Raw genomic sequence first — 27,692 nt, 5'->3', positions numbered from 1 at the left:
CCCCAATATCCCTTATGGATGCTAGAGAAAATAGGATTTTATATACCTACCAGTAAATCCTTTTCTCGTAGTCCGCAGAGGATGCTGGGGTCCTATTTAGTACCATGGGGTATAGACGGGTCAACTAGGAGCCACTGGAACTTTAAGAGTTTAATAGTGTGGGCTGGCCCCTCCCTCTATGCCCCTCCTACCAGACTCAGTCTAGAAACTGTGCCCGAGGAGACGGACATACTTCGAGAAAAGGAAAAACACTGATAGTGGTGAGATTCACACCAGCTCACACATAAGGAAAGCCAAGCTAACAAATGTGAAACGATTCAGCAACGGCTGATCCAACAATACTTAACCAAGTAACAATGCAGGAAATCGAAGCACTGGGCAGGTGCCCAGCATCCTCTACGAACTTCGAGAAAAGGATTTACCGGTAGGTATATAAAATCCTATTTTCTCTTACGTCCTAGAGGATGCTGGGGTCCAATTTAGTACCATGGGGATGTACCAAAGCTCCCAGTACGGGAGGGAGAGTGCTGAGGTTCCTGCAGAACAGATTGACCAAACTTTAGGTCCTCAGAGGCCAAAGTATCGAACTTGTAGAACTTAGCAAACGTGTTCGACCCTGACCAAGTAGCTGCTCGGCAAAGCTGAGGAGCCGAGAAACCCCGGGCAGCTGCTCAGGAAGAACCCACTTTACGGGTAGAGTGGGCCTGAACAGATTTTTGAATCGGCAATCCTGCCGTAGAATAAGCATGCTGGACAGTAAGTCTGATCCAGCAAGAAATGGTCTGCTTAGAAGCAGGACACCCAATCTGGTTGGGATCATAAAGGACAAACAGTGCATCTGACTTCCTGTGACGAGAGGTTCTCTTCACATATAATTTCAAAGCCCGTACAAAATCCAAGGACTTTGAGGTAATCGAGGTGTCAGTAGCCACTGGCAACACAATAGGTTGGTTGATATGAAAAGCCGACACAACCGTTGGAAGAAATTTCTTGCAAAGCCCTGGCCTTTGTCTCTCCCCAAGACGGGCTGGTGCAGAAGAACCTTCGAGGAGGATGCTTCTTGAAGGGAAAAACAAACTAGAGATACCGCTTCCTGCACCCAGGCATCTGTTGTAGACTGCTGCCAGATCTGTGCAAACTGAAGAAGTCGGCCCCCTACCCTGGGGTCCCCCAGGTGGGGGCCCGCACCATCAGGCTGATGGCTTGTCTTCTGGTTTAGAAGCTGGCCCTATGGTAGCCCAATGCTTTTTTGACTTACCAAACTTATTGTATTGAGGCTGCTTGCAATCACTTTTTCCCTTTGCTTTTCCTTGAGACCGAAAGGGCCGGAAAACCAGACCCTTAGGTTTGGAGTTATATGTGGAAGAAAACTTGACCTTTTTGGAGACTGCTTCTGATTCCAGAATATCTGTCAATTCTTTACCAAAAAGAATATTTCAAGAAAAAGGCAGAGATTCCAAAACTTTCTTAGATTCTGAATCAGCTTTCTACGTCCGTAACCAAACTGCTCTGCGAGCAGCTATTGTTGAGGCTGATGCCTTAGAAGCAATAGTACCCATATCTAATGCTGTTTCTTCCAAGAATACTGCAGCCTGTTTAATCTGAGCTATATGGGATTTTTGCTCTCTAGAAGCTAATGAAAATCCCCTTCCAAAGCCTCAACCCAGGCAGTCACTGCCTTTGCCATCCAAGCTGAAGCCATCGCTGGACTTATGACTGCTCCAGACAGAGAAAATATGGTTTTTAGAAAACCATCCACTCTCCTATCCGTGACATCATTTAATGATGTTGACGGCAAAGACAATATAGATTTACGCACTAATCGAATCACATCTACTTTAGGAGCCACCTCCCTTTTTAAACAATACCCAGCTGGAAAAGGATAATTGGAATCCCATTTTTTGGGAATTCTATATTTTTTATTGGGTGTAGCACAAGCCTCTTCCATGATTTCCATCAGCTGATCTGACCCTGGAAACTCAGTATTAACTGTTTTGGGACATTTAAACACAGGTGCCTTGGTTTTTAAACACAGGCTCTGCTGAATCTTCTAATGATAGAATTACCTTTATTGCTCTAATTAATTCAGCTATATTCACTGAGCTGAGACCTTCTTCCTCCTCTTCGTATACCGAAGTAGAGTAAAATAAGATTTTAAACCTACCGGTAAATCTATTTCTCCTAGTCCGTAGAGGATGCTGGGGACTCCGTAAGGACCATGGGGTAGAGACGGGCTCCGCAGGAGATAGGGCACCTAAAAAGAACTTTGACTATGGGTGTGCACTGGCTCCTCCCTCTATGCCCCTCCTCCAGACCTCAGTTAGAAAACTGTGCCCAGAGGAGATGGACAATACAAGGCAGGATTTAGCAATCCAAGGGCAAGATTCATACCAGCCCACACCAATCATACCATGTAACCTGGAACATACATAACCAGTTAACAGTATGAACAAACGACAGTAACGGTCCAAGACCGATGTCAACTGTAACATAACCCTTATGTAAGCAACAACTATATACAAGTCTTGCAGAGTTTCCGCACAGAGACGGGCGCCCAGCATCCTCTACGGACTAGGAGAAATAGATTTACCGGTAGGTTTAAAATCTTATTTTCTCTTACGTCCTAGAGGATGCTGGGGACTCCGTAAGGACCATAGGGTTTATACCAAAGCATCCAATCGGGCGGGAGAGTGCGTATGACTCTGCAGCACCGACTGAGCAAACGCTAGGTCCTCATCAGCCAGGGTATCAAACTTGTAGAATTTAGCAAAAGTGCTTGACCCCGACCAAGTCGCCGCTCGGCAAAGTTGTAATGCCGAGACGCCTCGGGCAGCCGCCCAAGAAGAGCCCACCTTCCTAGTGGAATGGGCCTTAACTGAATTTGGTACCGGCAATCCAGCCATAGAGTGAGCCTGCTGAATCGTATTACAGATCCAGCGAGCAATAGTCTGCTTCGAAGCAGGAGCGCCAATCTTATTGGCCGCATACAGGACAAACAAAGCCTCTGTTTTCCTAATTCTAGCCGTCCTGGCTACATAAATTTTTAAGGCCCTGACTACGTCCAGGGATCTGGAATCCTCCAGGTCACTTGTAGCCACAGGCACCACAATAGGTTGATTCATATGGAACGAAGAAACCACTTTAGGCAAAAATTGCGGACGTGTCCTCAATTCAGCTCGATCCACATGAAAAATCAAGTAGGGGCTCTTGTGTGACAAAGCCACCAGTTCTGACACTCGCCTTGCTGATGCTAAGGCCAACAACATGACCACCTTCCAGGTAAGAAATTTCAACTCAACCTTGTTAAGCGGTTCAAACCAGTGTGATTTTAGGAACTGCAACACCACGTTCAGGTCCCATGGTGCCACTGGAGGCACAAAAGGGGGCTGGATGTGCAGCACTCCCTTTACAAACGTCTGGACTTCTGGAAGAGAAGCCAATTCCTTCTGAAAGAAAATCGAGAGGGCCGAAATCAGTACCTTAACAGAGCCTAATTTCAGGCCCATATCCACTCCTGTCTGTAGGAAGTGGAGAAGACGACCCAGATGAAAATCTTCCGTAGGTGCATTCTTGGTCTCACACCAAGACACATACTTTCGCCAGATACGGTGATAATGTTTTATCGTCACCTCCTTCCTAGCCTTTATTAAAGTAGGGATGACCTCATCCGGAATCCCCTTTTTCGCTAGGATTCGGCGTTCAACCACCATGCCGTCAAACGTAACTGCGGTAAGTCTTGAAATACACAGGGCCCCTGCTGCAAACAGGTCTTCCCTCAGAGGAAGAGGCCAGGGATCTCCTGTGAGCATCTCTTGTAGATCAGAGTACCAGGCCCTTCGAGGCCAGTCTGGGACAACGAGTATCGTTCGTACTCTTCTTCGTCTTATGATCCTCAACACTTTTGTGATGAGAGGAAGAGGAGGAAACACGTAGACCGATTTGAACACCCACGGTGTTACCAGAGCGTCTACTGCTACTGCCTGAGGGTCCCGAGACCTGGCGCAGTACCTCCGAAGTTTTTTGTTGAGGCGTGACGCCATCATGTCTATTTGAGGAGTTCCCCAAAGACGTGTTAAGTCTGCAAAGACTTCTTGATGAAGTCCCCACTCTCCTTGATGGAGATCGTGTCTGCTGAGGAAGTCTGCTTCCCAGTTGTCCACTCCCGGAATGAAGACAGCTGACAGAGCGCTTACATGATTTTCCGCCCAGCGAAGGATCCTTGTGGCTTCCGCCATCGCGACTCTGCTTTTTGTCCCGCCTTGGCGGTTCACATGAGCTGGCCCTTAATATGGGCTAGAGTTAGGAATATAGTATCCTTATCCATATTATCAAATTGATCTGTCAGCTTATCTGTCCAAGCTGCAATTGCGCTACACACCCATGCCGACGCAATTGTCGGTCTTAGCACAGCACCCGTATGAGAATAAATACGTAAGGTAGTTTCTTGCCTGCGATCTGCAGGGTCCTTAAGGGCTGCTGTGTCAGGAGACGGTAGCGCCACTTTCTTGGACAAGCGCGTCAGGGCCTTGTCCACAGTGGGGGGTGATTCCCAAATCTCCCTGTCCTGTTTAGGGAAGGGGTATGCCATATAAATTCTTTTGGGGATCTGCGGTCTCTTATCCGGAGTCTCCCAAGCTTTTCCAAAGAATTAATTTAATTCATGAGATGTGGGAAAGTTAATAATCTGTTTCTTTTCCTTAAACATGTGTACCCTTGTGTCGGGGACCGAGGGTTCATCCACAATATGCAACACATCCCTTACTGCCACAATCATACACTGAATGGTTTTAGTCACCCTAGGGTGCAATTTTACTTCGTCATAGTCGACACTGGAATCAGAAATCCGTGTCAGTAGTAGTGTCTTGTGTTAAGGGACGCTTTTGAGATCCCGACGGGCCCTGTGAGTCGGTCCAATCCGAGAATTGACCCCCTTATGTCCCCCCTAATTCAGCCTTATCAAGCCTTTTATGTAAAGATGCCACACTTGCATTCAACATATGCCACATGTCCATCCAATCTGGAGTCGGCACAACCGACGGGGACACACCACTCATTTGCTCCACCTCCTCCTTGGAGAAGCCTTCCGCCTCAGACATGTCGACACACACGTACCGACACCCCACACACACAGGGATTAACTTATAAGGGGACAAAACCCCAACCAGGTCCTAAGGAGAGACAGAGAGAGAGTATGCCAGCACACACCGGCGCTTAAAAACACTGGAAAAAATATGTCCAGATAGCGCTTTTTTATATATAATATGCCAATTCCCACTCACTGCGTCGCTAATGTGCCCCCCTCCTCTTTTTTCAAGCCTGTGAAGTTCAGCAGGGGAGAGACCAGGGAGCCAGCGTTTTCCTCATGCAGCTTCTGTGGAGAAAATGGCGCTGGTTAGTGCTGAGGATCAAGCCCCACCCACCCGACGGCGGGCTTCGGTCCCAGTGATTTTTCAATAAAATGGCGGGGGATCATAGATTTACTGCCTCCGCAGCCTAATCAAACTGTATTTGGCCAAAATGTGAGGTTTATTGCTGCCCAGGGCGCCCCCCCCTGCGCCCTGCACCCTTCAGTGCTGCTCTGTGTGTGTGTGACTGGGAGCAATGGCGCGTAGCTTACAGCTGAGCGCCTTACCTCATGAAGATCTGATATCTTCTGCCGCCTAAGATGTCTTCTGCCTTCTCTATCCGGCTTCTATCTTCGGCATCTGTAAGGAGGACGGCGGCGCGGCTCTGGGACGAACCCCAGGTGAGACCTGTGTTCCAACTCCCTCTGGAGCTAATGGTGTCCAGTAGCCTTAGAAGCAGTGCCCAACTTGACAAGCCAGCTCTGCTTCTCTCTCCTTGGTCCCACGATGCAGGGAGCCTGTTGCCAACAGGACTCCCTGAAAATAAAAAACCTAACAAAATTCTTTTTCCACAGAAAACTCTGGAGAGCTCTCTGCAGTGCACCCATTCTCCTCTGGGCACAAGATCTAACTGAGGCCTGGAGGAGGGGCATAGAGGGAGGAGCCAGTGCACACCCATAGTCAAAGTTATTTTTAGATGCCCTATCTCCTGCGGAGCCCGTCTATACCCCATGGTCCTTACGGAGTACCCAGCATCCTCTAGGACGTAAGAGAAATCGAGTTTTCATCATCTGATGAATCGTCATGTGTAGCCTGTGAAGGAAAAGATTTACTTACCATCGGTTTATCAGCTTGTTTTATTTGAGAAGCTGCTGGGGGAAATGAAATACCGTAGGTAGGGAGCTGCATGTATGGGTTAATAGTGTACCCCATTCCTGGTACTGAAGCTGTAGGAATTATGCGTTCAGCTATACTGGACAAGGTCTGTGCAAACATAGCCCAAGGTGGATCCATCTGTACCCGACGTTGTACAGGAATCTGTATTTTCACATAAACCATCCTGAACCAGATTCTGAGAGGATAATACAGTTTTGCAAGACAAACATGATATGAGTGTTGGTATTACTGTAAGTGTACCCTCGTCACCTTTGCCGCTCTTAGACATGATAAATAATCAGCACTTTCACAGTGTACTACACAATTTGTGACTGTAATCACTTTAAACCTTCTAAAGTGATCTCAATCTGACCCTACCCATGCACCAGCATTGAGGATCAGAAAAAACAACTTACAAACATATATTAAAGTCAGCAATCACACTAGCAGTCAGTCACATGTTATATATTAGTCATATGAGCATATTATCAACTACAAACACATTTTTAAGTATGTAGGAGAACATATTACTGAATCATGTTTAAACAGATCTAACGTATTCAGACGCAATGCGAAAGAAACCACAGTAAATGTATAGAGACTCATATGCAATAGGCACTTATCTAACTATTCATACTGAAAAAAGTAGATAGAGATTTAGTGCTGTATAGCCCGTACTCAGTAGAGTGGGATACAGGGAGACTCACCTCGCTTCCAGGATCGATCAATACTTTAGCGAACGCTGGGTGGATCCAGACGCTACTAGTGTACACTGCCGCTCCATGAACCTATAGTGAACACAGACGCAAGGGTCACCAAGCCGCCTATGCTGCGACCGGGTCCCCTCGTGGTAGCGCCCAATGAACACAGACGCAGCGGTCACACAGCTGCCTATGCTGCGACAGAGTCCCCTCGTGGTAGCGTCTGGGACGGGAGAAAGGAAACAGTTCATGGCGGGAGACTCGGCAGAAACTGGTCATTAACCGGGGAAGAGGAGCGACCAGGAGAGCGTCTGACTCCATTTGCTAACATCAACCCTAGGGATCGCAGCCTCATGCTATTCCTGGTGCCTAAGATCCCTAAGGCCTAGCGCTGGTGCACCCGCGGTGGCAGCCGCGTCAGCTACTGTTGGGTAGTCTCCTCCTAATACAGTGCGGCAGTATACGTATTCCATCTACTAAACGGAACTGATGCCTTACTTTCTCTCCGTGCTCCGGACACAGCCTGGTAACGTCTGCTGGACCTGCTAGTATATCCGACACAGACAGTCACCGAAACAGCACTGTACTCGTGGGTAAGCGTTGTCGCGACCCGGCGGAGAGTTGTTGGAGCGACTCTTTCTAAGCGTATAAGAAAAGATCACTCAAAAAACTAGTAAGACTATAAAAGTAACATAAGAAAGCTTAGGGCTGCTAAAGAAACAGCAGCCCTCTGACCATGGTCCGGCTCCTGCCGCACCAAACAAAAAACTGATTTGCCTGAGCCAGTGGGCGGAGATATATGGACGGGCCCACTGCATCCTGGGAGGCCTGAAAGCTTGTGATCGTTTGGTGCCAATCCGCTGTCGCTCCATCATATCCCATTGTTATCCTGTGGAAAACCTGTGGACCCTGACGGAGAAATACACACTTACACACACACACAGGAAAATGTCAGACACAGTTTTCCCCAGAGCACATTCAGAGAGTCACAGAGTATAAGGAGCCCGCCACACAGCGCTTCTGTAAGCAATTATTATGATAAAAGCCCAGCGCTGACCAACTATCCTTAATAGGGTAGTCAGTCCTAATATAACAGTCCCCACCTGTCTATAACACCCTGGTACCGCAGAATACTTGTGGAGTTATGTGGAGGGCAGCGCTCCCAGTCAGCGTTTCTGTGCAATCTGCAGGATCCCAGCATCCTCTAGGATGTAAGAGAAAATAGGATTTTAATTACCTAACGGTAAATCCTTTTCTTGTAGTCCATAAGGGATATTGGGCGCCCTGCGTTGACTTTTCTGCAGGCTTGTTATGTGGTTACCTGTTCAGCTGTTGCTGTTACCAGCCGTTGCTGGTTGTTATATGTTAGTGGTTTGCTGGTATGTAAATCTCACCACTCTTTGTTATCATATTTCCTTTTCTCATATATGTCCTTTCTCCTTCAGGCACGTTTTTACCTATAACTGCCTGTGGGAGGGGGCATAGAGGGGAGGAGCCAGCACACCCAGTTGAAGAAATTTAAAGTGCACTGGCTCCTTTGGACCCCGTCTATACCCCATCGTACTAGATTCCCCAATATCCCTTATGGACTACGAGAAAAGGATTTACCGGTAGGTAATTAAAATCCTATTTCAGAATCCCGGCGCATAGGGGCGATTCCCCACCGTGGGTGTCCACAACACCTATAGAGTGGGAATAGAACTTGTGGCGAGTGCAGTGAGCCATGGAGCCCGCAAGGAGACCCTTTGTGCTCGCCCCGCTGCCGGCATTCTGGCGGACGGGATGCCGCTGTCGACATCTTGGCAGCTGGCATCCCAACCACGTATGTATTCCATTAGTAGTGCTGCTCAGTTTGCAGTTCTGCATATGCTTTCTTTGCCGGGAGAAATGTAGAAGCGCTTCGGTAAAAGGAAACATTCCTGTGGAGGCTGTCTGTAGGGTGCCAAGTAAGCTGAACTTTTTCACTCAAGTACTCTGCTCACCCTTTACTAGTTTACTTAGGGAAAATAAAATCAGATTGCAGCGGAGAAAGAAGGAAATGCTTGCCTTGATTTAATTCCGCTCTCCGTATGAATGGTTGGCTGACAGAACGGTTTCCATAAACACACAGTCATTCATTTCCAGGAACTTATTACAAACATTTTATGAGCATTACCAGTTCATATAAGAAGTGTGGTTACCTAAGAGTAAGCGTGTACTCCCCTGGAATTTTGCTGGCAGCATCTCTCACCAAAAAAGTCCCATCTGGTGTGTCTCGCAGTTTATCATTCACCTCCTCTCTGAAAACATGAACAAAGTGACACATTACATGCTTATGCTTTATTAGCACACCTCTTATACCATGTGCTGTAAGTGGTAACAAGATGCTATCATATCATCTCCCATCCCATTCCTCACAAACACAATGTCAAAGTAACTCTACAGTCAAGTACTCCCATGCAGCTGTCAAGAGGGATGCGGTTACATTGCCGGCAGTCGGAATCGCAACGGTCAGGATAACGACGCCGGAATTCTGATCACTGACAATGCAGACAGCTGGAATCCCGGGTAACAGGGGCTATTCCCATTCGTGGGTGTCCACAACACCCATAGAGTGGGAATAGAACTTGTGGCGAGCGCAGCTTGGCGAACCCGTAAGGGAATTCGCTGCGCTCACCCCCCGCCGGCAGTATGCTAACCGCCGGGATCCCAGCCGCCGGCATACCATACCCAACCCCTGTCAGAGCATTGTTACCTCTACCATACAGCCAAGTGGCAAAAGTCATGGATATAGCTTTGTTATGATAACAATCGTGCTGCTCCTGTAGCAAATGAGCCTATGTTTGTAAGATGAATATGCAGAAATACAGATTACAGTTCACTCACAACATGACTAAGTCCTTCCCGAATTGAGGTCCATTTCATACTGAAACTGAATAGTGTTTAAAGTAAACTTACTAAATTCAAGGAAGCAATGAGAGAAATAGACTTAATTTACTGCCAGCTAACGATCCCTGGGACTATTCAATTTAGCCCTGAAGGCAGCCCACAGATCCCAAAAGAAATACCCGATGCTCACTTGTTAACACACAACATCCGGGATAAGTTCCAGGGGGATCGGTATAATTTATGGCCGTCAGTATACTGATAGAGGCATCCTGGCCGCCAGTATGCCGGCAGCAGGGAGAGCGGAAATAGTCCTCTTACGGCCTCGGTGGCTTGCTGCGCTCGCCACAGGTTCTATACACACTCTATGGTTGTTGTGGACACCCACAAGTGGGAATAGCCCCTGTGCGCATCCCGTTCCAGGAGTTGTGTGCTAACGCCTGTTAACAGTTAATTTAGCAGGCGAGAAAAAGGGGCTCTAATTAACCCCAGACAATAACTCAGAGAAATAGACTTAAGTCAGTGGTTCCCAAACGCAGTCCTCAAGGCACCAGTCCAAGCTTTAAGGATATTCATGCTTGTGCACAGATGTCATAATCAAACTGACTGAGGTACTAAGGGCATGATTTAGAGTTCCAAAGCCAAAAAGCATACAACTGGGCAAAACCATGTTGAACTGTAGGTGGGGCAGAAGTAACATGTGCAGAGAGATGTAGACTTGGGTAGGTTAGATTTTTTTTCTGTGCAGGGAAAATACAGGCTGCTTTTGCATGTATCCACAAATACTGAACAGCTATATTTGTACACTGCAATTCAGATTTCAGTTTGAACACCCCCCACCGAAAATATTTCTGCACATTATATCAGCCCCATCCGCAGCGCAACACGGTTTTGCCCAGTTGTGTGCTTTGTGGCTTTGCTTGCAACTCTGAATCAGGGCTTACGTCACCTGTGCTGTAGCATGGAAATCCTTGAAACCTGGACTGTAAGGGTGCCTTGAGGACCGCGTAAAGGGATCAATGGACTCAGTGATTACAAGTGGCCTTTGTTCATCATCAGGCTCTAGAGGTTTGCAAAGTGGGAATCCTATGTGTGGCATTAGCATAAGCCCAACATAAAGCAGTATCAGTCTCACCTAGTAATGTCTCCCCAGTACCACTCTGCCTCTTGCACTGTCCCTCCGGCCCCATTTACCACACCCGCTGGCAGTTTGGGTTTCATGGGTTTGGGAGGAAGAGCTGAAAAGGAGAAACAGCAAGAAAGTGAACAAATCCTTTATGATGAACATTCAATAGTGTTGCGTTGCATTATAAGGTATTGTCAGGTTTAGAAGACAGGACAGTTGTATGACTGAACCTTGTTTACAACAAAGGCATGCAGTATCCCCTTTAAAACATTTGTATAACTATATTATTCAAAGGGTCAGAATCTCCTGAACATCAGAAGGGACTTGTTTATTAATTATTCATTGTTAAGCACTAAAGACTTCATGTCTCCATGTTAGGACTAGATCAGCGCCTTGGCAAAATCAGGTACAGCTGCAGGGCTGGGGTGCAGAGGTAGGTGTGCCCTAACTCAATTCTACATACAACTTTTAAAATGAATATGATCCTGTATACTGAATGCAAGACATGGTATTTTCTCTGCATGCAAAAATAACTGAAATAAAAACACATAAAATGATAAATCACATTTGCACACCTTTAGCTGTAATTAAGGCTCAAATATCTGTACAACACAAAAACAACTGCCCAAGGAATAAAGGTCTACCTGGAGGAAGCTGTTCTGCTGGAACATCATTATTATGCAAAAGAGTCTCTAATAGCATTGCTGGATATTCAGGCAAAGCTTCAGCCCTGTTAGGACAACACAAATAAACAATAATAAAAAAATAAAAAAAAAATCCCAAATACGGCGCTATATATATATATATATATATAGACGCCTTGTTCTAACAGCAGCGGCACTCATGGGATTTGTAGTCAAATAAAACGTGTATTTCACATCAAATAGCCGACGTTTCGGGGCACACACGCCCCTTTGTCAAGGTGAGAAACATATGTTCTCACCTTGACAAAGGGGCGTGTGTGCCCCGAAACGTCGGCTATTTGATGTGAAATACACGTTTTATTTGACTACAAATCCCATGAGTGCCGCTGCTGTTTGAACAAGGCGTCTGCATCATTTATTCCAGAAGGCACCGGGGTGTTATTTACTGAGGGGCAGAGTGCCGGTCCGTCCATAGTACATATATATATATATATATATATATATATATATATATATAATAAGATTTTACTCACCGGTAAATCTATTTCTCGTAGTCCGTAGTGGATGCTGGGAACTCCGAAAGGACCATGGGGAATAGCGGGCTCCGAAGGAGGCTGGGCACTCTAGAAAGATTTAGGACTACCTGGTGTGCACTGGCTCCTCCCACTATGACCCTCCTCCAAGCCTCAGTTAGGACACTGTGTCCGGACGAGCTGACATAATAAGGAAGGATTTTGAATCCCGGGTAAGACTCATACCAGCTACACCAATCACACCGTACAACTCGTGATACTATATCCAGTTTGACAGTATGAAAACAACTGAGCCTCTCAACAGATGGCTCAACAATAACCCTTTAGTTAGCAATAACTATTTACAAGTATTGCAGACAATCCGCACTTGGGATGGGCGCCCAGCATCCACTACGGACTACGAGAAATAGATTTACCGGTGAGTAAAATCTTATTTTCTCTGACGTCCTAGTGGATGCTGGGAACTCCGAAAGGACCATGGGGATTATACCAAAGCTCCCAAACGGGCGGGAGAGTGCGGATGACTCTGCAGCACCGAATGAGAGAACTCAAGGTCCTCCTCAGCCAGGGTATCAAATTTGTAGAATTTTGCAAACGTGTTTGCCCCTGACCAAGTAACAGCTCGGCAAAGTTGTAAAGCCGAGACCCCTCGGGCAGCCGCCCAAGATGAGCCCACCTTCCCTGTGGAATGGGCTTTCACTGATTTAGGATGCGGCAGTCCAGCCGCAGAATGCGCCTGCTGAATCGTGTCACAGATCCAGCGAGCGATAGTCTGCTTAGAAGCAGGAGCACCCAGCCTGTTGGGTGCATACAGGATAAATAGCGAGTCAATTTTCTTGACTCTAGCCGTCCTGGAAACATAATTTTTCAAGGCCCTGACTACGTCCAGTAACTTGGAATCCTCCAAGTCCCTAGTAGCCGCAGGCACCACAATAGGCTGGTTCAAGTGAAAAACTGATACCACCTTAGGGAGAAATTGGGGACGAGTCCTCAATTCTGCCCTATCCATATGGAAAATCAGATAAGGACTTTTATATGACAAAGCCGACAATTCTGATACACGCCTGGCCGAAGCCAAGGCCAATAACATGACCACTTTCCGCGTGAGATATTTTAGATCCACGGTTTTTAGTGGTTTAAACCAATGTGATTTTAAGAAACTCAACACCACGTTGAGATCCCAAGGTGCCACTGGAGGCACAACCGGGGGCTGAATATGCAGCACTCCTTTTACAATGTCTGAACTTCAGGTACTGAAGCTAATTCTTTCTGGAAGAAAATCGACAGAGCCGAGATCTGTATCTTAATGGAGCCTAATTTTAGGCCCATAGACACTCCTGCTTGTAGGAAATGCAGAAATCGACCTAGTTGAAATTCCTCTGTTGGGGCCTTTTCGGCCTCACACCAAGCAACATATTTCCGCCATATGCGGTGATAATGTTTTGCAGTTACATCTTTCCTGGCTTGAATCAGCGTAGGAATGACTTCCTCCGGAATGCCCTTTTCCTTCAGGATCCGGCGTTCAACCGCCATGCCGTCAAACGCAGCCGCGGTAAGTCTTGGAACAGACAGGGCCCCTGCTGTAGCAGGTCCTGTCTGAGCGGCAGAGACCACGGGTCTTCTGAGATCATCTCTTGAAGTTCCGGGTACCACGCTCTTCTTGGCCAATCCGGAACCACGAGAATTGTGTTTACACCTCGCTTTCTTATTATTCTCAATACCTTTGGTATGAGAGGTAGAGGAGGGAACACATAAACTGACTGGTACACCCACGGTGTCACTAGAGCGTCCACAGCTATCGCCTGAGGGTCTCTTGACCTGGCGCAATACCTCTCTAGTTTTTTGTTTAGGCGGGACGCCATCATGTCCACCTGTGGACGACCCCACTGATTTACAATCATTTGGAAGACTTCTGGATGAAGTCCCCACTCTCCCGGGTGGAGGTCGTGCCTGCTGAGAAAGTCTGCTTCCCAGTTGTCCACTCCCGGGATGAACACTGCTGACAGTGCTAGTACATGATTTTCCGTTGACTTAGGCCCTTAGTTCCAGAATATTTATGTGAAGGGAAGTCTCCTGACTTGACCATAGTCCTTGGAAGTTTCTTCCCTTTGTGACTGCCCCCCAGCCTCGTAGGCTGGCATCCGTGGTCACCAGGACCCAGTCCTGTATGCCGAATCTGCGGCCCTCCAAAAGATGAGCACTCTGCAGCCACCACAGAAGAGACACCCTGGTTCTTAGGGATAGGGTTATCAAGCGATGCATCTGAAGATGCGATCCGGACCACTTGTCCAACAGGTCCCACTGAAAAATCCTGGCATGGAATCTGCCGAATGGAATTGCTTCGTAAGAAGCTACCATCTTTCCCAGGACCCGCGTGCAGTGATGCACCGATACCTGTTTTGGTTTTAGGAGGTCTCTGACTAGAGAAGACAACTCCCTGGCTTTCTCCTCCGGGAGAAACACTTTTTTCTGGACTGTGTCCAGAATCATTCCCAGGAACATTAGACGTGTCGTCGGGACCAGCTGTGACTTTGGGATATTCAGAATCCAGCCGTGCTGGCGCAGCACTTCCTGAGATAGTGCCACTCCCACTAACAACTGTTCCTTGGATCGTGCCTTTATTAGGAGATCGTCCAAGTATGGGATAATTAAAACTCCCTTTTTTCGAAGGAGTATCATTTCCGCCATAACCTTGGTAAATACCCTCGGTGCCGTGGAGAGTCCAAACGGCAGCGTCTGGAATTGGTAATGGCAATCCTGTACCACAAATCTGAGGTACTCCTGGTGAGGATGGTAAATGGGGACATGCAGGTAAGCATCCTTGATGTCCAGGGATACCATGTAATCCCCCTCCTCCAGGCTTGCAATAACCGCCCTGAGCGATTCCATCTTGAACTTGAATTTTTTTATGTATGTGTTCAAGGATTTCAAATTTAAAATGGGTCTCACCGAACCGTCCGGTTTCGGCACCACAAATAGTGTGGAATAGTAACCCCGGCCTTGTTGAAGTAGGGGTACCTTGATTATCACCTGCTGGGAATACAGCTTGTGAATCGCAGCTAGCACCGCCTCCCTGCCTGAGGGAGCAATCGGCAAGGCAGATTTTAGGAACCGGTGGGGTGGAGTCGCCTCGAATTCCAGCTTGTACCCCTGAGATACTATTTGAAGGATCCAGGGATCCACCTGTGAGCGAGCCCACTGATCGCTGAAATTCATGAGGCGGGCCCCCACCGTACCTGGCTCCGCCTGTGGAGCCCCACCGTCATGCGGCGGACTTGGAAGAGGAAGCAGGGGAGGACTTTTGCTCCTGGGAACCTGCTATTTGTTGCAGCCTTTTTCCCCTACCTCTGCCTCTAGAGAGAAAAGACCCTCCTTTTCCCCGCTTGTTTTTCTGGGTCCGAAAGGACTGAACCTGATAAAATGGCGCCTTCTTAGGCTGTGAGGGGACATGGGGTAAAAATGCTGACTTCCCAGACGTTGCTGTGGAAACTAGGTCGGAGAGACCATCCCCAAATAATTCCTCCCCCTTATAAGGCAAAACTTCCATGTGCCTTTTGGAATCTGCATCTCCAGTCCACTGGCGAGTCCATAAGCATCTCCTAGCAGAGATGGACAATGCACTTATTTTAGATGCCAGCCGGCAGACTTCCCTCTGTGCATCTCTCATATATAAGACTGAGTCTTTGATATGGTCAATTGTTAGCAGAATCGTGTCTCTGTCTAGTGTGTCAATATTTTCTGACAGTTTATCCGACCACGCAGCGGCAGCACTGCACATCCATGCTGACGCAATAGCTGGTCTAAGTATAATGCCTGAGTGTGTATATACAGACTTCAGGATCGCCTCCTGCTTTCTATCAGCAGGTTCCTTAAGGGCGGCCGTATCCTGAGACGGTAGTGCCACCTTTTTAGACAAACGTGTGAGCGCTTTATCCACCCTAGGAGGTGTTTCCCAACGTAACCTATCCTCTGGCGGGAAAGGGAACGCCATTAGTACCTTCTTAGGAATTACCAATTTCTTATCAGGGGAAGCCCACGCTTCTTCACACACTTCATTTAATTCATCTGACGGGGGAAAAACTACAGGTAGTTTTTTCTCCCCAAACATAATACCCTTTTTTGTGGTACCTGGATGTAAATCAGAGATATTTAACACCTCTTTCATTGCCTCAATCATGCAGTGAATGGCCTTAATGGGCATTAAATTTGACTCGTCGTCGACACTGGTGTCAGTATCCGTGTCGACATCTACTTGTGCCATCTGAGATAGCTGGCGTTTCAGAGCCCCTGATGACTTTTGAGACACCTGGACAGGCACGAGCTGAGAACTCGGCTGTCCCGCAGTCGGCATGTCGTCAAATTTCTTATGTAATGAGTCTATACGTGCACTCATTTCTTTCCATAAGCACATCCACTCAGGTGTCTGCCCCCCAGGGGGTGACATCCCTTCTAAAGGCATCTGCTCCGCCTCCACCTCATTATCCTCATCAAACATGTCGACACAGCCGTACCGACACACTCCACACACACAGGGAATGCTCTATATAGAGGACAGGACCCACAAAAGCCCTTTGGGGGGACAGAGTGAGAGTATGCCAGCACACACCAGAGCGCTATATAAGGCAGGGACTAACTGAGTTATGTCCCTTATAGCTGCTTTTTAATATAACTATATACTGCGCCAAATTAAATGCCCCCCCCTCTCTCTTTTTTACCCTTTACTGTAGAGTAGTCTGCAGGGGAGAGCCAGGGAGCTTCCTTCCAGCGGAACTGTGAGGGAAAATGGCGCCCAGTGTGCTGAGGGAGATAGCTCCGCCCCTTTTCCGCTGCCTATTTCTCCCGCTTTTTTATGGAATCTGGCAGGGGTATTTACCTCGTATATAGCCCCTGGGGCTATATATTGAGGTATTTTTGCCAGCCAAGGTGTTTTTATTGCTGCCTCAGGGCGCCCCCCCCCCCCCCCCCCCCTGCACCCTCAGTGACCGGAGTGTGAAGTGTGAGAGGAGCAATGGCGCACAGCTGCAGTGCTGTGCGCTACCTTGGTGAAGACTGATGTCTTCATGCCGCCGATTTTCAGGACCATCTTCTTGCTTCTGGCTCTGTAAGGGGGACGGCGGCGCGGCTCCGGGACCGAACATCAAGGCTGGGCCTGCGGTCGATCCCTCTGGAGCTAATGGTGTCCAGTAGCCTAAGAAGCCCAATCCGGCTGCAAGCAGGCGAGTTCGCTTCTTCTCCCCTTAGTCCCTCGCTACAGTGAGCCTGTTGCCAGCAGGTCTCACTGAAAATAATAAACCTAAGACTATCTTTCTTCTAAGAGCTCAGGAGAGCCCCTAGTGTGCATCCAACCTCGGCCGGGCACAAAATCTAACTGAGGCTTGGAGGAGGGTCATAGTGGGAGGAGCCAGTGCACACCAGGTAGTCCTAAATCTTTCTAGAGTGCCCAGCCTCCTTCGGAGCCCGCTATTCCCCATGGTCCTTTCGGAGTGCCCAGCATCCACTAGGACGTTAGAGAAATGTTTTTCCCCAGCAGCGCTGTATAATATGTTATCCGGCAATTATGTGCCCCCCCCCCCCCCCCCCCCCCTCCTCTCTTTTAAACACCCCTTCACCGTGTGTAAGCAGGGGAGAGTCCGGGGAGCTTCCTCTCAGCGGTGCTGTGGAGAGAACATGGCGCTGGTGAGTGCTGAGGCAGAAGCCCCGCCCCCTCGGCGGCGGGCCTCTGTCCCGCTCAAACTTACAAAAATATGGCGGGGGCTCTTTTATATACATGTACAGTGCCCACCTGTACATGTATATTGTCTTTTGCCATAAGAGGTGTTTATATTGCTGCCCAGGGCGCCCCCCCCCCCCCCCTGCGCCCTGCACCCTTACAGTGACCAGAGTGTGTGAGGTGTATGGGAGCAATGACGCACAGCTGCAGTGCTGTGCGTTACCTCCGTGAAGCTGAAGGCTTCTGCCGCCTGACGACTTCTGTCTTCTGTTCTTCTAGCTCTGTAAGGAGAACGGCGGCGCGGCTCCGGGGGTGGACGCCCAGTAAGAACCTGCGTTCACCCCCTCTGGAGCTAATGGTGTCCAGTAGCCGAGGAAGCAGAGCCTATCTTAGACAAGAAGGTCTGCTCCTCTCTCCTCAGTCCCTCGATGCAGGGAGCCTGTTGCCAGCAGTGCTCCCTGTGAAAAAGTAGAGAAAAAATCCAAACAAAAATGCTTTTAGGCAGAGAACTTAGGAGAGCTCTCTGCAGTGCACCTATCCTGCTCTGGGCACAGTGTAAAACTGAGGTCTGGAGGAGGGGCATAGAGGGAGGAGCCAGTGCACACCCAGAGTCCAAAGCTTTCTTAAAGTGCCCTATCTCCTGTGGAGCCCGTCTATTCCCCATGGTCCTTACGGAGTCCCAGCATCCTCAAGGACGTTAGAGAAATATATATATATATACACACACACATATATATATATATATATATATATGAAACAAAAAAATGTCTAAGGGAGCTGTGTAATTGTAACTTTAGATGTAGGTTCTTATCGAAGATTATTTGACCACAGAATCATTAAAATAAATTTATTCACATATTGTCCTTGAACAGTACATTTGCAGTGAGTAATGTGTACCTGACAAAGTTTAAAATACAGACTTTGATACACAACCTGACATAAAAATTCTAAATGAATTCATCCAATGATGTCTTTCCATGAATGTCTGATGTTCTCACATCTGAACCTCAACCCAACGCGTTTCGTCCCAAAGGACTTCATCAGGGGTTCATATCTGGATGAAAATATTATACACAATAAAATATATTAAGAACATTTGTATGTACTGCCATAGTGGTCAACTCAAGGAATGAGGATTATTTACATACCAATAGATGTTGAAAGGGCTCTATGGGATCAATAACCGATTTATCAGTAATGCTGTTCCCACAGGGATATCTGAAAGAACATATCAATGGATAAATTCCTCAGTATTAACAGAGGAGATGATCGTCCAGTGTGGTAATTGCTTTATCCGGTATTCTAGGGGGGGGGGGGGGGGGGGGGAGATAAGTGTCCAGGGCCTAAGCCAATTCATATGGAAAGTGGTCCTGTGTACATATTATGAAATTCCATAATGTAACAAGAGGTTAGATCAGGCGAGGGAAACTGAAGTTATCTCCTTAATATTATTATGATCATCCTTTTGTATTCTGACTGTGGTGATAAAATGACCTTAATAATTCATTGTTAACAAAAATGCATAGTTTCCATAATTTATACAGACAAGCTCTCATAGGGGTATATGCAATCCCGGGCGAATCGCGCCTTTTTTCCGCCCGTTTAAAAATTCGCCAGCACTCGACAGCCGCAGCCCTGCCGCCGGGACCATGAATTCACCATATGCAATGCATTACGGATTCGACACACCCCTTGGCGGATAACGGCCCAATCGGCGAGTAGTGGGCGCCCCGAATTTGACTTCCCGCCGAAAGCAGCCCTTTATTAGGGCTTGTTTGCTGCGTGCTCTGCAGCCATTTTGTGAACCTGCAGAGAAGTGTGAGGAGGTGCAGAGCTAGCAAATTGGTTGTTTGCTGTGGTATCGTTTGGACACCCCAGCAGGCTTTATTCCAGGACAGACAGGAGGATACCTGTTACCCCGGAGGAGAGCCATTTTCGGAGCTTTTACAGCATTTGTAGGTAAGTACCACATGTGGGTCTGGTGTTGCATGTATGTGTTTGTGTAGTGGGGGTTGCCATGAGGTGTACATGGGGTGTTTGGGTATGTGTATAGCTCCTGCTTGTTTTGCTGCATTTTTTTGTGGATTTTTGTGTTTTGGGGTAGTTTTTCACGTTTTTTTTTTCTTAAAATGACTTTTTGGGTCTTGCTTTTACATTGGTGTACCTTCAGCATGTGCAGGATTGATTTTTGGCTAGTTTGGGCTGATTTTAGTGTGTGTCGGTAGCAATGCGGTCGACATGTGGTGGTGTTTGTTTGTCAAACATGTTTCTTCCCTCCTATTTTAGCTCTGGTGTACCTCCTTTTGTGTACAGGGATGCTTTTCGGTTAGTTTGGGGTGATTTGGAGCAAGTTTGGTCGGCCATGCGGCCGTCATGTGGTGTCGGTTGTATGCCAAACATGTGTTTTCCCTCCTATTTTAGCTGTGGTGTACCTCCTGAGTGTGCAGGGATGCTTTTCGGTTAGTTTGGGGTGATTTGGAGCAAGTTTGGTCGGCCATGCGGCCGACATGTGGTGTCGGTTGTATGCCAAACATGTTTTTTTCCTCCTCTTTTAGCTCTGGTGTACCTCCTGAGTGTGCAGGGATGCTTTTCGGTTAGTTTGGGGTGATTTGGAGCAAGTTTGGTCGGCCATGCGGCCGACATGTGGTGTCGGTTGTATGCCAAACATGTTTTTTTCCTCCTCTTTTAGCTCTGGTGTACCTCCTGAGTGTGCAGGGATGCTTTTCGGTTAGTTTGGGGTGATTTGGAGCAAGTTTGGTCGGCCATGCGGCCGACATGTGGTGTCGGTTGTATGCCAAACATGTTTTTTTCCTCCTCTTTTAGCTCTGGTGTACCTCCTGAGTGTGCAGGGATGCTTTTCGGTTAGTTTGGGGTGATTTGGAGCAAGTTTGGTCGGCCATGCGGCCGACATGTGGTGTCGGTTGTATGCCAAACATGATTTTTTCCTTCTCTTTTAGCTCTGGTGTACCTCCTGAGTGTGCAGGGATGCTTTTTGGCTAGTGTGTGTCAGCCATTTTGGGTGTGTCAGCCATTTTGGGTGTGTCAGCCATTTTGGGTGTGTCAGCCATTTTGGGTGTCAGCCATGGTTGATTTCCAGTATGTGCAGGGATGCTTGTACAGGGTTTTTTTAAAAAAAATTTGTTTTTTGTTTTGTGCTTTGGTCCTGCTTGAGAACTGGGGTCCCAGCAGCATGATGTGATTGCATTTAATTATGTAATGTGTTAAATTTTTAAATATATATAATTTATTTTTATTTTTGTCTTTTTAAAACAGAGATGTCCAGGGACAAGCAGCCCCGATCCCCCCCTTCCCCCACCCACTCGGATCTATCCCTGCATAGCAACGAGGAGTGGGAGCCGACCCAGGAGGGGGATACGACCGACCAGGCATGCAGTGACCAGCCGCGGTCGTCAAGGGCCCATGAGAAGACTAAGAAAAAGCCTAGTAGAAAGGTACTGACAACACCTGCAGACACAAATAGCATCCAACTTGACCCACCCTAGTTTGCGCACTGCCATGCACACCTACAGGTATATGTGCGCAATGCCAGGGATACTGACACTCACAGGTACATACCGATCTTATTAAATGCATGTTTTGTTTTTTTCAATCCCTAAAGGCAAGAAGCCAGCCAGAGGAGCAGTCGGAGGAGGAAGCCTCTGGTGAAGATGCAGGACCGAAAAAGCTGCGTGGCCCCAGATACACTGAGGCGGAAAACTGTGCTCTAGTGGATGGCGTCGACAGGTCCTACGACGTTCTGTATGGACCAAGGGCACAGACCACAGCAGCTAGGACAAAGCGAAACATCTGGGATGCCATCGCGAGCCAAGTCACTGCAGTATCTGGAAACCGCCGGAGCACCAGAAACTGCATGAAGCGGTACAGTGATTGCCGCAGACAGACCAAAAAGAAGATGGGGGTTCAGCGCCGACATGAGACCGCTACGGGAGGTGGACCGGCTCTCAATCTGAAGTGGCTACCCTGGGAGAATGTTATTAGAAGGCGCATGAACCCTGCCATGGTCGAAGGAGTTCGCGGAGGTGTGGACTCTAGCCGTCCTGCTGGCTTTCCCGAGGAGGAAGAACCGCCCAGAAGACGGAAGAAGGCGGGAGATAAGCAGTCCAAAAGGAGGCCTGATGGTAAGAATAAATTCAGATGAGCTGTATTAACGAAAAAATTGTTTTGTACTTGCTAATGTGATTATTTTTTTTCCAGACAGGCCTGCCCAGAGGACATCACCTGCGCGCAGGACATCGCCAGCGCGCGGATCGACACCTGCGCAGCAGGCATCGACAGCAGCGCGCGGGCCGACACCTGCGCAGCAAGCATCAGGAGCGCGCAGATCTTCACCTGTGCGCCACAGATCGTCATCGCACAGTTTGTCACCTGTGCACCAGACGACGTCGGCGCGCAGACTATCACCTGTGCGCCAGACATCAGCGCACAGAACTTCACCTGTGCGCCAATCACCGTCGGCGACCACACCACAAGATGGGCGCCAAACTACAGCTCCTGCGCACAGGTCTTTACCAGATCGTCGTATCTCCAGGAGCTCTGGGACTGTGACTGAAGAGCCTCAAGACACAACCCTTGTGGACCCATCACCCGATCTGTTTGAGTCTACAGGGTTAACAGACGAGACTTTTCTTGGGTTTGAGGACAGCCGTGCAGACGTATTGTCAAAGTCAAAAAAATATTACATAGAGAGAACATACAAACCACACACACATTTAAGTCGCTATACTTGCAAATATGCGCAGCGAGCACAGCAATATATGGAAACACACGCATTTGCTCGGACATGGCACGGAGATGGATTCGGCGCTTGTTTCATACAGTACATGGTTATAATAATGTCAAGCACCAGACATCATGGAGATTTAGAATTGGCTGATGAATTGATGTCATGAATATGTATTATCTGAACAGAACCAGATGCGCCCATCATGTTTGGTATTGAAGCAAGCAGAATGATGTGTGGGTTAGTTTGATGCTGGTTGTGAAGTTGTGGGACATTGCAGCGGATAGATATGATTATATGTATAAAAGCTAAGATCACTTTGTTGAGAACAATGGATGATCAAGCCAACCTTTTACTAAGATTTTCAGGGCTGAACCTGATTAACATATACAAAGGAGAGAGAGAGACCCCTCCCCTAGGAACAGACACACAGGAGGATAGTTCCTGTCTGGGGGGGTTGGGGGTCAGTTTTTGCTGGTGGCCTCAGAGAACAGATGTAATGAAGCGACACTCAGAACAAAGCTCCCAGAAGCATGGCTGGATCATCACCAGGCACCAAAGGCTAAGTATTGAATTCACATGGCTAGATAAGGAAATATAGACAGATTGCTTTCTGGTTTAAATAGGATATTGTAACTTGGTTGTGTGATTGTTGGGTGTTTGTGTGATAGATCTGGGAATCTGAGATGGTAGCTGGGACATTAGACAACCTGTAGCATAGCATTTGTGGTATTTGTTTGCCTATGGTGATTTAAAATAGATTGTACTGGTTAGTTATAATATATATCTTGTTAATCATAAATACCACCATGCAGTTGCGTTTGGGCATGTGCTTGTGGCAGTGGCGGGCTGAGATGTGTGGTTACATTGTGATCTGGTCTTGTGATGAATATGCTCTGGTTATTGAGATACTGAAGTTGTTTGGAGTGTGAAAGTGAATAAGATGGTTCTAGGAAGTTGTTTGGAATGTGAAAGGTGATTTAGATGGTTTGGAATTGTAAAATCAGAACATATGCATTGTTCTGAGGCTTGGACATTTTGGAATAAAATGGAGTCTTGTGTCTTCTGCTATGTGATTGTGGTGTAGTAGAGAGTGCCATGTGTTTGGACCTGCAAATCTAAAATGGCTGCTGCCGGGTGTTTTCCCCTCCCCCTTTCAACCATGTGTTGCAGTCTTCATGGGAGTTTTCTCAAAATGGAGTCTAGCTTCTGTCCCATGCGGTATTGTAGGGTTGTGTATATAGGGACAGCCAGTATGGGTAAGGTCAAGTATTTTCTCCACAAAGATTCTCAGCATTGAATAACTGCGCAGCGATTGTTCCTCACATGTGTAGTTTTATCTGCAACCATATTGTCTCTTATTTAATGTTATAAGTCATTCTCTCTCTCCTTCCCCTTTTAAAAGTAATTGTGTCTTTATTGTATTTTATGTGTAGTAACTTGGTTAGATATTCTATGTTATTTTGGTAGTGTATAGCTTGTATTGTATTATTCTTTTTGAACGTTCATTCTCTCACTAAAGGCGTTAGAACCTTAGACCGATATTTGATTGGTTATTATAAATGCATAAAGGTTTCTCAGAGCGTCATAGTCGCACATACAGCTTTTAAGCTAACAAGGTTACACTGCATTACATCTACACATTGTCACTGCACAAATGTTTACAGTATAAGTACATTCCTTAAGGTATAGTTAAGGGAGTACCCTTGCGGTACTTTTTGCGCCAATTGCGTACTGTGTTCTTTAACCTTTAACGTGTTTTTAATAGGACAAATATTATAGACATTGTCAGTATCCAGCCAGACCCTTGAAAAGTCTTCAGATACGAGGACAAGTGAAGCTCCTGGAGCAGCGGCACCACAGGATGGAGAAGGTTTGTATTTAATTTTTGGGGGTGTGGGGGGGGTTCAGCAGTTTTGTATAGTTTATTAACTTAAACAAAAATTTATTTTGCAAACAGTGGTGCCACGGACCAGCAGCGGACTAGCTTCGGGAATTGGTTCCTACTACAGGCCGGATCTCCTCCTACAGGAGTCGTCAGAGGATGACGAGGTGGAAGTGCAGCAGGCTGCAGTTGCTACATCCCTGTGTGAGTAAATAGAATTGTGAGCCTTCAAACAAATGTATGATGAATGTGTATTAAATTTTCTAATTTTCTTTTCAGCTGCCCAAATGCAAGTGGTGGCAGACGTCCAGGAAGGGCAGAATCCCTCAACTGTTCAGAGGGTTCACACCCTGGCATCGGAGATTACTTCCCGCCAGGATACGTACACAAATGTCGTTGGAAGCAGACTGGACAACATTGAGAGGAAAATGGAGAAGATGTCAAACAGTCTGCTTGAAATGCAGAAGGCTCTTGCCGACAGCACGGCCACAATGCTACAGGTCAGAATGGAAGATCATAGGGAGACTATGGACGTCCTTCACATTCTGGCCGAATCCATGAGCCGGCTCGTGGAGAATACAACATGTCTGGCACACAGCAATACCAACATGTCGGAGAGCCATCAACAATCCTCATCCAGCCAACAGCTCATCGCAACCACACTGCAGATGATCTATGACAAGCTCCCAGAACCAGCTCATCAACACGCTGGTGATCCACCATTTCCGCCGTCACAAGCCACAAGGACGCCTCGTACCCTTCCTCAACTACCATCCCAGTACAGACAGTCACAGATGTACCAGGGATATACAGGGATGTACCCCACCCACCAGATGCCTCCACCACCGGCCGCCACATCTACAGCCGCATGGGCACAGAGGCCCAGTCAACGTACTACCCAGCCTCCCAGGACATCGACACCCCACCCTCAGGAGGAACACCAGGATCCGGACAGACTTCCACCATAAGCCCGGTCGTATTGTTTTATTTACTTCTATGTTTTTCATGTATCCCTTTCTTCCCCTCCCATTAGTTTTTTTTTTTTTCTTACTATTGTTTTTTCTTTGTTGGGCTTCCCCACCCGTGACCGGGTACTACCAAGGAGCTTTGTGTAGGCATACATGCGCGGGCATGTATGCGGGCGCGTGTGGTAACGGATGAAAGCTCCTTGTGGCTACATGTATGATGGACCAAAGAGCAATTCTGATACCACTCTCTTTTACCCAAAAAATCCTTTTTGTAATGGTGTACAATAGGCTTTCACTGTTGTGTGAATTTACTATTCACTAGTGTGTGTTTTTGGCTTATTCATAGGATTGGGTGGAAAATTGAAGTGGACGGCATAAGTTCGTGTTGTGCGTACCAAAGTGAGTAGAGCAATGTTTCAATGTATATATTCTAGAAACTTTGAACCGCCTGCCTTTGTGGAACCACACAGCCCAGCAATGGGTCATGCTGGGCTATGTGGTTCCACAAATGTTAGCGTGTCAAAGTGCTGACCACTGACGCCACTATTCCACTTTGGACCGCCTGCCTTTGTGGAACCACACAGCCCAGCAATGGGTCATGCTGGGCTGTGTGGTTCCACAAATGTTAGCGTGTCAAAGTGCTGACCACTGACGCCACTATTCCACTTTGGACCGCCTGCCTTTGTGGAACCACACAGCCCAGTAATGGGTCATGCTGGGCTGTGTGGTTCCACAAATGTTCTTGGGAAAGAAATGAACATGACTTTAGTGTCTTTACTTAATATACTTTTTTTCTTTTCCCCACAGATAACTATCTACACAAGAAAAGAATATAAAGAATAACAAACTACTTTTTTGTTTTATTACCTTTCAATTTTTATTTCAATAATCAAATACAATTTTTCTTCAATACATTTTTAAAAAGAGAAGTTTTCTGTGGTTTTTATTAAAAAATATTTGATATGAAGTTGAATTGTACAGAAGTAGGTCGCACATGGAACATCACGGGGACTGTGTTGTCTCTTCACATCCACGCCACTTGGGAAGGAAACACCGCAAGACCTGTGGAAGAGAACAGTATGAGGTTCCAGCTAATGGTAAAGTGTCACCCTGGTACTGAAAAGAAGAGGTACAATCAACACGACACAAGCAGGTTACAGTGGGCCCAAATGCAATCCCCCGGCACTTGCGTCACTACACATCCAAACATTCCCTTGACCAGTATTGGTGTATCAGGGAATGATTGGATGTGCAGTTTTGCTAATGCCGGAGGGCTGTACTTTGGACATGTCGGGGTGACTTGGACAAGAGGGAGTTTAGGGAAATACATCTCACCTGAGGGGGGGTTGTCTGCTACATGGCGGAGGGTCAGGTCCACATCACAAGTTGGTTGCCCATGGAACATCAGGGGAACGTGTCTCTTCACATCCACGCCACTTGGGAAGGAAACACCGCAAGACCTGTGGAAGAGAACAGTATGAGTTTCCAGCTAATGGTAAAGTGTCACCCTGGTACTGAAAAGAAGAGGTACAATCAACACGACACAAGCAGGTTACAGTGGGCCCAAATGCAATCCCCCGGCACTTGCGTCACTACACATCCAAACATTCCCTTGACCAGTATTGGTGTATCAGGGAATGATTGGATGTGCAGTTTTGCTAATGCCGGAGGGCTGCACTTTGGACATGTCGGGGTGACTTGGACAAGAGGGAGTTTAGGGAAATACATCTCACCTGAGGGGGGTTGTCTGCTACATGGCGGAGGGTCAGGTCCACATCACAAGTTGGTTGCCCATGGAACATCAGGGGAACTGTGTGTCTCTTCACATCCACGCCACTTGGGAAGGAAACACCGCAAGACCTGTGGAAGAGAACAGTATGAGGTTCCAGCTAATGGTAAAGTGTCACCCTGGTACTGAAAAGAAGAGGTACAATCAACACGACACAAGCAGGTTACAGTGGGCCCAAATGCAATCCTCCGGCACTTGCGTCACTACACTTCCAGACATTCCCGGACAAGCATTGCTGTATCAGGGCATGATTGGATGTGCAGTTTTGCTAATGCCGGAGGGCTGCACTTTGGACATGTCGGGGTGACTTGGACAAGAGGGAGTTTAGGGAAATACATCTCACCTGAGGGGGGGGTTGTCTGCTACATGGCGGAGGGTCAGGTCCACATCACAAGTTGGTTGCCCATGGAACATCAGGGGAATTGTGTGTCTCTTCACATCCATGCCACTTGGGAAGGAAACACCGCAAGACCTGTGGAAGAGAACAGTATGAGGTTCCAGCTAATGGT

General features: G+C 47.4%; 1 protein-coding gene across 4 annotated transcripts in view; it reads right to left on the bottom strand.

The window, feature by feature from the left end:
- Positions 1-27,692, bottom strand: part of PIK3R2 (phosphoinositide-3-kinase regulatory subunit 2) — a 286,357-nt gene that overhangs the window by 17,610 nt on the left and 241,055 nt on the right. For all 4 annotated transcript variants that reach the window (XM_063916022.1, XM_063916037.1, XM_063916013.1 and 1 more), the window contains 3 exons: positions 11,558-11,643; positions 10,923-11,025; positions 9,103-9,201 (listed from right to left, as the gene is read on the bottom strand). In XM_063916022.1, the coding sequence (XP_063772092.1) occupies positions 9,103-9,201; positions 10,923-11,025; positions 11,558-11,643 (288 nt within the window). The remainder of the gene's footprint in view (positions 1-9,102; positions 9,202-10,922; positions 11,026-11,557; positions 11,644-27,692) is intronic.

The sequence above is a fragment of the Pseudophryne corroboree genome, chromosome 1 (assembly GCF_028390025.1).
Source record: "Pseudophryne corroboree isolate aPseCor3 chromosome 1, aPseCor3.hap2, whole genome shotgun sequence".
In the NCBI taxonomy this organism is placed as follows: Eukaryota; Metazoa; Chordata; class Amphibia; order Anura; family Myobatrachidae; genus Pseudophryne; species Pseudophryne corroboree.
The sequence above is the reverse complement of the archived record's forward strand: the minus strand, read 5'-3'. Positions and strand labels throughout refer to the sequence as shown.